Source organism: Mustelus asterias, chromosome 3, assembly GCF_964213995.1.
Source record: "Mustelus asterias chromosome 3, sMusAst1.hap1.1, whole genome shotgun sequence".
In the NCBI taxonomy this organism is placed as follows: domain Eukaryota; kingdom Metazoa; phylum Chordata; class Chondrichthyes; order Carcharhiniformes; family Triakidae; genus Mustelus; species Mustelus asterias.
The window spans coordinates 65,155,504-65,166,449 of NC_135803.1; the positions used below are offsets into that span (position 1 = coordinate 65,155,504).

Here is a 10,946-nt window from a genome sequence, read left to right on the forward strand (position 1 = left end):
ATTGCAAACAATTCAGTATTCTAGCATTCTTCTATTGAAGTTGGAATGGAAATTAGACATGTTTTACAGCAGGCTGATGGTCCTTTCTGCCCATTTACCGCACAAATACAGAAGATACAAATTGTCTCCGTTTTGTTGGGTCAAGAAGTGAACGCTTTGGTAGAAATACTCTGGCAGGGTTGGAACTGATAGAGTCCGCCTACAGAGCTGCATGACAGAGAAAGGGCATGTTGATTTGTCATGGAGAACAAGGATGCATAATGCATTGTGGCTGCATTTACTGATGGTATCATCCATAACGTTGGCCTGAGTGGTCTCACGCCGATGAGCAAGGTGGGAGCCAGAATTCACTTTTAGAAGTGGACACATAGTGAAGTTACAGAGTTACAGAGGTGAACGCAAGTTGGAAAAACACAGAACTCTCAAAGGCAAAAAGGATATTTATAACAGAACCATAACAATGTATAAAAATAAAATTGCCGAGAGGGACTTCCCAGAAAAGGTAACAATTTCAAGAAATCATCATGTTCTGAAGAAAGTGAAACTGAAACACGATTTCCTGACGGAGCAGGCGTACACTGCTTTGTTGCGATTGGTCCGTGGAATGGTCTTCATTTTATCGTATTGTGCTGTAAATAAATTAGGAGAGTTTGTTTTGTGGAAATACCCTGTGTATTTGAACTGTGCGGGGAGCTCGTCGGACACATAAATTGGAACTGAAGCGGTGACAGGAGATAATGGAAGGCGAGGAGAAGCGCTATGATCCTAAAGACACCACTTTGAAATTTGTAAAGAGAAAGGACGAGGTCACAGGTAAAATGCCAAGGGATACGCGTCAGTAGCGTTACACCTTAAAAATAAAGACAATTGGAGTGATTGTAGCATCAATACATATGTTTAGTTATCTTTAACGTAATGTAATCTTCAATCTAATAAAACAAATTCAAGGCATTTTTGGAAACAAAATCTGATACTGAGCAGATGGCAGGTGGCCAAATCTTTTGTCAAAGTTTTAAGGATTGTTTTAAAGGAGAAAAGCGAGGTAAAAAGGTGGACTAGTTTAGGGGAGGAATTCCAGAGCTTCCTGCCCTGTTAACAGATTTTGGAGGAGTGATTACACCCCAGAGTCTTCAAGAAGCCAGAATTAGAGAAGTGCAGATCATAGAATCAGAGAATCCCGACAGTGCAAAAGGCGGTCATTCGGCCCATCGAGTCCCCACCGAGGCTTTTACCCTGCTAATTCCCCTGACAGTAATGGGCAATTTAGTGTGGCCAATCAACCTAACTTGCACACCTTTGGAGTGTGGAAGGAAACCGGAGCACCCGGAGGAAACCCACGCAGACACAGAGAGAACGTGTAAACTCCACACACCCAGTGGCCTGAGGTGAGGTGAATTGAACCCAGTCCCTGGTGCTCTGAGGCAGCAGTGCTAACCACTGTGCCACCCTGGTGTATGGCAAGAGGAGATTACAGAGATAGCCTCAAAACAAGGATGAGAATTTTCCCGTCAAATTAAAGTGCACTGTTTCAGACAGTGAATTCTGATATTAATTCATCTTCCATTTTGCTGTGATACTTTCATTTTCATTGACAAAGTGACGCGGTGGAATTGACAAAAAGAATTGAAGGATTGCAATTAAATTTTAGGTGATAGTGATATTTTTACAGGGGTTTTGCCTTCATTTTAATAGGCAGTTGCTTTGGGAAGGATTCTGATCTACAGAATGCTTTCATCGTGGTAGGCACACCCAGATAGACTCGAGTTACATTATGCCTTTATAAACATTGGGCGAAAAATAGTTGTTGGTTTAGTAGTCATTGGAAGTAATGCTCCTTTAATCCTCATCATTTGTAAGTGTTTTATTCTCCATATAGATTAAGGTTCTTTGAAACATTTCAGGATTACTCCACTATCCACTTGTTTTAAGGAAAAGAGTTTTAAAGAATATGTGGTAGCATGTTCTTTGGCCCAAATTTTGCAGCAGTAATAGTCGTGAATCTGCATTTTCTATCATTTCAATTAAACTGACATGAACCTCTGGAGTGCACACAAGCACAGAATTATACAAGGAAATGGAATGTTGCTGTCCATGATAATATGCTTCCCCAGTGGCTGTGCTGTTGAATCATCCACTCTCCATACCCTCCCACCACCCCACTTCAGACTGTTATCAATGGAAGTCAATAGAATTGACAAAAACGTTTACTCTAATGTTGTAGTCCTGCTAATTTTAAAAATCAATCCAAAGAATGCGGACGTCAGTAGCTAAGCCAGCATTTATGGCCCATCCTCAATAGCCCTCAAAAAGGTGATGGTGAGCTGTCTTCATGAACTGCTGCAGCCCCTGTGGTGTAGATACACCCACAATGCTGTTAGGGAGGAAGTTCCAGGACTTTGACCCTTGAAAAAGTTACACCTTGCTAAATGAAATGTAACTGTATTTTCTAAACAGTGCAATAATAATATAATTATTGCTAAAGACCTTCAGTAGTCCTAAGGAAAACCAATGATGCATTTGTGGATTGCCAAATTTTCCCATATTGGTAAAAAAATTCACATTTGTTTTCATTTTTAGAATATTTGCTTATCTTTATTTTAGCTTCTAAATTCAAACATGATCATTTATGTTGTTTTCTGAAAAATTGAATTGAAAGTGAATGATATTCAGTGCTTGAGTGAATATTTCAATGTGATCAGCTGTTTATCTGCTGCTGTACACCAAGACACCCCTTTGGCCTGGCACCAGATTTAAACTTCTAGCGAGAGAGGGGAAAATCATGGCATACAATGTTAGATCTTTGTGATAAGTTTTCTTTAAGGTTAGCAGTAAGTGCCCTTGTTTTTCAACTGACTGGAAAATCTGACCAGTATATTATAAAACCATAGGGAGTGACCTTAACAAAAACAGTCTAAGCCCTGAATGAGCATGAAAATGGGAGAGTTTCAGATCTGTTTTTTCAGTGAGGCCACAAGTCCAATCTTATGCCACTCTGTTAAAAAAAATGCTAATCATAGTTAAATCTACATTACTGGATTTAAATATTAAAATGTGCCTCGCATCTTTTTCGGGTGCGAGGCTGATCTCACCAGATATCCGGGCCCGGTAAGGTCACGATAGGTGTGAACTCAATTTTTCGCCTTGCTCGCGATCTTACCAGTTCACCCCACCCATTGACTGGTGGGATGAGAAAATAGGATTTCTCCCATTGACCTTATTGATCAAAATTCTAATGAAAAATGTCCATTTCAGGAGATGATGACCCAGATGTTCTGAGAGTAGAAATGTCCTGTGGACATGCTGTCGACCCCAATTCACTCACTTTATGGTGTCGGAGCCTGATAGACCAGGTCAGTGCCTTGGACAAAATTAATTTTTTTGTTAAGTGATTGTTAAAAATAATATTTTTAAAACATAATTTTCAATTCCTATTTTAGAGTCATTTCACATTCCACTGCCCTGCTGAAAAGGAAGGCACTAAGGAGAAATGTAACAAGCAGTGGTCTTACGTGGAGGTTCGCAGGCATGCATTGCTGACTGATGAGGAACAGATGTATTTTGAAGAGAAGGTTGCCACACTCGCTGCTGCAAAATACTGTGAATACAAATGGGTAATCCAGCATCAGCAATTCATATCTATTGTTCATAATAAATGGGGGACATTACAGGAATTGAGAAAGTTCTGAAGCCAGGATGGAGTGAGAATATAGAAGAGTAAGGCAATCAACGTGGTTGATTCAGGCAGGATGGCAATGTCTGCTTATTAGAAATGTTTTTTTTAAAGTGAAATTGAAACAAAAACGTGGGATGTATCCTGGCATTTCTATGGTGAAATATATTAAATAGGCTGGGGCCCATTTCTGTTTGAATATAGCAAAATGAAAGGGAATGTGAATTTTTGTTAATTGTGAAGGAGCTCAATGAGGGAGATGTAGAAAAGATGTTTACACTTGTGGGGAGTCTAAAACCAGAAACCATAAAGATAAGGTAGTTACCAAGGAATCCAAAGATTCCTTCCAGCAGGGAAGGAATGAGCTGTTTTTTCAGGTAAAGCACATATAAGTACATCAGGCATTGAATCAAAGAAGGAGTCTGATCCTTACCCAACTTAATCAGTTTTTCCTTACAACTCAGGCCTTTGATACAGGGGATCAGTTTCCTGGTTTTACTTTGCATTCAACAGCTGAATGGCATTCATGAAGCTTGGTGATAAGAAGTGGATGTTGTACTAGTCTGATCAGAGTGCTATACAATTTGGTCATAACTTCCTTTGACTCAAATTCTTCTACTTTGTTATTTAGTTTAACATTTTTCTTTTTGTTTAGTGCTGCCTGGCATTGATTGGCACTGAACATCCAGCCTGAGCATCCAGCCTGCCTATTACAAGGGTGAAAGTTTCTGTTTTCTTTAAGTACTGGCTGTGCCGAGGAAACTGGCATACAGCTCCCCAGCTCCCCAGCTAGCTTTTCTTGCCAGATAATGCAGCATTTTGAATAAAACAAATGCTGTAAGCATCTCTGACACTGTAGCACTGGCAAGGTGGGCCTGATAGAGCCAGCAATACCGGCTCCACAGATATCAGGGTGCCCTTGTCCAGTGGGCACTGCCAGGGTGTCTGGTGGGCACTGCTCGGCGATGCCCCGACCACCTGGGGGCTTCAATGGTCTCCGAGCCCCCTGGTGTGGCCATCATGTACCGGAGACCAGCATAGATTCGTGCCTGTGTGCCAAAGCAGTGGGAATATTTCAGGAAGGGGGACAATCACATGCTGAACTCGCTACTGAGATTTAAATCAAGTTTATCTTATGTTAATCAGCCTCTCACCCTTTCTGGGCGTGATCTGGTTTGCGGCAGTAGAGAGGAACCAGAATGATTGCAAACCATTTGGAGGCGCATGCAGAACCGATTTTTAGGCCCGCATTCTATTTTCTAGGATTGGTGCAATCTGCGCCAGGCACGACGAGGTCACCTTATCATACAGCAGGGGCACCTGTCTATTCATGTCTCCTTCCTTTGCCTCCAACTCTTCCACCTCTCTTACCTCCTGCTCCTTACCTGATGAGCTGTCTCCTTCCAGGGCCTCACCATCCTCAAAATCCACACACCTCTCTGGAGGTCCATATTATGAAGAGTGCAAGAATGACTGACACCCTTTCAGGAGGGTATTGCAGAGCACCAACCAAATAGTCCAGGCATGGGACCCAATGGCCTCTGAGCCAGCGATGCCCCATCAGTTGTGATGCTGATGCATTGCCTCAGGAAAGAGGGAATCTGCCACATGGGTGACGGATTGATGTGCAGTCACCTATGAGATTCTCTAGAGCTCTTCACTGAGTAGGGCAGAGATGATGTGGAGATGCAAGTTGAGAATATGGACTCTATCTTGGTTTCCAGGCTGCGGCGTTTGCTGTAGAGTTGGTGTATGAGGTGGTTGAGGAGGGTGAGAGAGGTGCGACGGCAAAGTCTCTAGGGCAGAGATGCCAGTGACCAACTGTCTAGAGAGTTGCAGTCTTCTTTGACATTGTTTCTCAACAATGTGTGGTCTTTCTGCTTGGTGCCCCTCATTCCACTCCCGAATGCCCTGCACTTGCTCTTCCCATGTAGGTCACTGCTTCTCATTCCCAGTGGCTCAATTTCAGAGATTGAAGCACCTGCAGCCTTCCTGGTGTTCACATGCAGTCCAAACAACCACCAGGACAGTGAAGATCGTAAACTGACAAAGTTTTAAATATTGATTCCTCCCTTGATGTGTGATGGGTTGTTGCAACTTCAAAGGAATATGTCCTGGTCTAATTCAGACACTTGCTAACCAAGCCCCCTCCAGGAAAATTGCAAAAATGTGGAACACGGGTTTTTACTAATCCTATAAGTTGTTAATTTGAATAATAATTGGTATGTGTGGCTTCGAGGAAAATTAGGGGGGGGGGGGTGGAAATATGGCCCTTTGCATCTGTGATTTTCTGCCATTTGGACAATTTCTTATCCAGGTGTAGCCTGGACACACTCAGCATTGAGTTTATATAGAAGCCTTTCATGTGGAACATTATTCGATGTTTTCTTTGGAAATCCACATATATTACAGGCTGAATAACATGTACCCTGATTGGGAATGTTTCCCACTTTGTGGAGCACGTGATGGTGCGTGGTGATGTCGGGCACAGTTCATTACTTTATCATCATGTTGGTTTCCAATAATAGCATAAATGGATCAAAAAGTTGGGAACCTGCCCATGTTATTTAAACAGCAATTCACTGAGCCAATTAACTAGCTATCTCACTGGAATAATACAGTCAGAAGGCAATAATATGCCTCAAGCTAAGATTTATGACAGGTAAAGAAACTTTTTTTTAAGGACAAAGCAAGCTTGTTTGGGTGGGTTTTAGTCTCAGCTTTGTAGTCCGAAATCCACTGGCTCCAGGGACTGCTCATTTTGAATATTTTCATGTGACAAGGATGCTCCTCTCATTTAGAGGACACTTTTGAGTGTTCATTGAATATGAAATATTTTCTTTGTTATGCTTGCCTCTGTAGAAGTTTGTCCCTGTAGAGGTTATGTAGTTTTTTATGTTGTGGCAATGATTTAACTGTAGCAAACATTTAACTTTTGTAGAAGATTAAAAATTGGGAAGATAGTGGGGAAAAGGGGAAAATTGCAAAAAAGTAACTTCACAGAAGTGGATATGAATGCAAAGATCTTTTTGATGCTAAAAAAAATAACACCAGCTAGCATACATGTTTGAATGTCCATTTCATTATTGTGTTGTGTAAAGCTAAATACATATAAAGTATGCTTTGAAAGATAATGAGTAGGTGCTGTCAATGGTGACATGCTTTGAATACTCTTCCTGTCTCAATATTTAGTTATTTTTGTGTTTTTTTAAAAAGTGCCCTGAATGTAAAAGTTGCATTGAACGTAAAGACCTGACAAACCTGTCAGTCAGATGTACAATTTGTACGACCGAGAAAAGAAAGTCTTATGAATTCTGCTGGCAATGTATGAAGGAGTGGAAGGGCCGAGCACCACGATCAGATCGATGTGACAATGAAGACTGCACCAATATCCAGCTGGAAACCCTAATAAACTGCGGCACAAAGATTTTAGAATACAGCAACATTACCTGTCCCAAAATCCGTGCATGTCCTACATGCGGAATGCTCATAGAGCGTAAAGAAATGTGCAAATATATCATATGCACTAGATGTAAAGTAGAATTTTGTTTTGTGTGCCTTCAGAGTAAACTAATTTGCAGCAAATCATCTAACTATTCTAATGCATGTGCTAAACCTGTGGCACCAAAGCAAACCAGTATTCCTGCATGGAATCGTACTTCAAATTCAAATGCTTCCAGTGCTGCTGAGTCCTCTTGGTGTACAATCAGTTAAGCAAATAATCAGAGTCTAAGATTACATGAAAGTACAAACACAAAAAAATCACAAATCATTCAATATCACAATGCATGTCATTTATTATTGCTGATCAATGTTATCTGATTTTGGTAATTACGTTAAGAGGGGATTTGATAGTTTTTGTTTGTTCTGATGATTCTATTCATAAGCTGTTACCAAGCAAATAAATAATTACTATATTTGGCATTTTATATTGCCAAGGAAATTATTTCCTAATATTTTCATCTCTGAATTTATATGGCTTTTGCTGTGTTCTGTATAATGACTTCAGGCTGGCATTTCCATTTTCTACTCTTCATTCATATGTAATTGTGGGTGCAGCTTTATACTTGTTGTTTGACATGGTTACAAATGCAAGAAAGTATATTTTTCAACTGTTGTATTTTCATAGGAATGTTTGCACTAAATCGCTCTCTGCATTGTCTCAGTGTTAAATTACTTAAAATAAGCATTTAATTTCAAAAGTAGTATGCGCATGAAAAAATTGAAGGGAAATGATGTTACAACATGCATAAATAGGCTGTCGATGCACTGTACTGTAAAAGGGCTGTTGAGATTGTACATCAGTGCATTAAGCAGTGTGCAATTTTTATCTTTTTTTAAATTCAATTTTTGTCTGAGCTGTTTAACATTTATCTTTGTATTATTTCAACTTGTATTTTGTTTCCTAGTAATGTTTAGTTTCCTGAAATAAAATATATAAATGTAAGAAATTTGGCACAATGTAATGTTTTATATCGATGGTTCCCAAATCGTGGGTTGCAAACATGAATGGAGTTGTAGAGATCATATTTGGGATTGCAAGATCCACCTTCTCCTAGGCACCAATGCAGCTATGGAGAGCAGACAAACCAGACTGGAGCTGCTAGCAAAATAGCCCTTGAACCATTAGACCGATACAGCCAAACAGCAAGGGTTGGACAGTGAGCTCAAAGTGCTCTTTACCCTCAGAGTCACAGGATCGCTAAGTAGTTTTAATAACAAGGAAAAAACATTTATTAAACATGGAAAAATTGGATTATGATTCAATACTCATTTGCTCTCCCTTAGCATAATAAATACACACAGATTTTAAGATTAACATGGATTACAATATACATCTTAAACTACAATGATCTCAGCAACACAGCACACAGATTGGCTGTGGTCAAATCACACAATTTACACTCTGAACCCAAGTTGGTGTCTGTGGATTTCTCCTCAGACTTCCCCCACTTGAGAGTTCTGAACTCCACTTCCAAAAACACACTTTAAAATCTTCTTTCACAATAATGCTTTCTATCAGTAGCTTGCATTCCGAAATCCAGTCCAGTGTTTGCAAATTACTCTTTCAAACAAATCTTCCACTCTACTTTTAAAACCAAATCCAGTACCCAGGTTTTACAGCATGCCCTTTAGGATTTTGTTGTCTTGACTGCTGTACAAACTGCACAATTGCTTTAACTCCTGATTCCCAGACTCTATTATAAATGGCATCAAACCTTTGATTTACCTCAGAAGTCTGCTTTCCCACTGGTTACTGCAATTGTTTCTTTAACTCAAAACACTTTGTTTACTCTTCCTTGAATTCTTCTGAACAATACCTTGGTCTCTGTTCTCTTAACTTCAGTCATCTTAAGACATACAGTATTTCTCAATTCCCTGGTTATCTGTACAGTACTAATTCTGTGGGAAGTGTGGCACTTTGCAGGCTCCCTTGTCCTGTCCAGTCTTTCTTCTGGCTGAGTTGAGAGATGTTCACACTCCAGTGTCCTGTCTCCAACTGGAATTTATCCCGCTAACACTAAAACTTAAGCTTCCTCTTTTAAAAGGGCCTCCAGTTGCTAAACAATGCCCACATACTTACACCTTTTAGTTATTCCTCATGCTGTAACCTTCTCTAAGCACAATAGAATTACAGTGGAAATTGAAACCAATCCCCATACATATAAATACTTATGTCCAGCATGAACTTAGCTATAGGATTTACCCCTTCCAGACACAGAAACATGAAATTAAGCCCACTTAACTATGCTCATTTCTAATATTTACCAATACGAATATAAATCCCTTAACATTACCCTTGTTTTCTTAACAATTGTCTGATTGTATATGAAACAAAATTTTGCAGTGTTAGTTTGCGTGCACCCTATCGCTGATCACACCATGAACATGAAACAAACTAGAGTGCAAATTTTATTTTACAGTATTATGAAAAATCATTAACTTGGCAAGAAAGTATCCCATCGATTTATTTATAACTGTGGAGATGATAACATTACCTCAGTCCGCATTAACATGTTTTGCACACATCACCCTAAGTATACAGTGAGTTTCAATACATGCAATGCAGATAAACTGCACAAGGTCTTCTTTTCCATTGCATAGAAGAAGTAGTGGACTTTTCTATGCATTAGATATTCAATATTTTTCATACAAGGGATATAATTACATTTCATTTCATCAGATCAAAAAATGCCTGAGCAACAGAGTGGAATGATTGAATACATTAGGCTGGATTTTCCGACCTCTCCACAGCAAAATATTCTGGGGTCACGCTGCAGTGAGTGGAAATTTGGCTGAGCGCCAAATTCTTCATTCTTGTTGCAGTGGCAGCGGGGTATGAATAGCTGGAGAATTCCAGCCATAGGTCTTCACTGTCAGTGTGAAGCATTGGAATCCACAGGTATCTCTGTGTGACAGAACGTTTATGAGGTCAGAGCAGAAAAAAGGAATGATTCACAATGATATCTGTTTTCTTGATCAGCAGGTCTGAAGGCTGCACTTATTGTTGCTGCTCCCTACACTATACCGCCAGTATCTACTTTGCAAACCATTTTATCATGATACTTCAATACCTAAAAACTCATCAGAAAAATAACAAGTTAAAGTGAGATAATAGATAAGTGGACAAAAGGACAAGACTTAAGTCAATGGAAAATACTGTTGAGAATCAGGTGCAGGGTAAAATAGTTCACTAGTTCATTATGAGCCCATTATCCATTGCTGTCCTGTCAATTTCACCCAACAAAGTCCGCACAGAGTAAACATTCATAAGCAACAAACAAAATTCTATCCATGCTCCACCTTCTGTTTCCAAGATAATTATGAATGATAAAGGCAATCTAGTCCAGCCCATCTGATCTAACCAGAATGGCATATATATTAGGAGCAGGATAGGCCATTTGGCCCCTTGTGCCTGCTTTGCCATTTCTAAATGATTTTTATTCACGTTACATCATGCGGGCATCACTAGGTAGGACAGCAATATTGCCCTTCAGAAGGGGGTGGTGAGCTGCCTCCTTGAACTGCTGCAGTCACTGAGGTGTATGCACACCCATAATGCCGTTAGAAAGGGAATTCCAGGATTTTGACTCAACAACAGTAAAGAAATGGTGATTATATTTCCAAGTCAGGACAGTGAGTGACTGGAAGTGAACTCCCAGGGGTGCTCTTGTCTTTGTAGATGGTAGCAGTCATGGATTTAGAAGATGCTGCCTAAGGAAAAATGCAGTGCATTTCATAGATGACACACATTGCTGCCACTGTTCATTGGTGG

General features: G+C 40.0%; 1 protein-coding gene across 1 annotated transcript; it reads left to right on the forward strand.

Moving 5' to 3' along the window:
* The first annotated feature begins 601 nt into the window (after positions 1 to 601).
* On the forward strand, positions 602 to 8,425 carry LOC144491371 (E3 ubiquitin-protein ligase DDB_G0292642-like). The gene is made up of 4 exons (XM_078209095.1): positions 602 to 813; positions 3,253 to 3,350; positions 3,438 to 3,611; positions 6,887 to 8,425. Exons 1-4 carry the CDS (start codon positions 738 to 740, stop codon positions 7,382 to 7,384), a joined length of 846 nt encoding a protein of 281 aa, XP_078065221.1. The 5' UTR covers positions 602 to 737; the 3' UTR covers positions 7,385 to 8,425.
* The last annotated feature ends 2,521 nt before the right edge of the window (positions 8,426 to 10,946 follow it).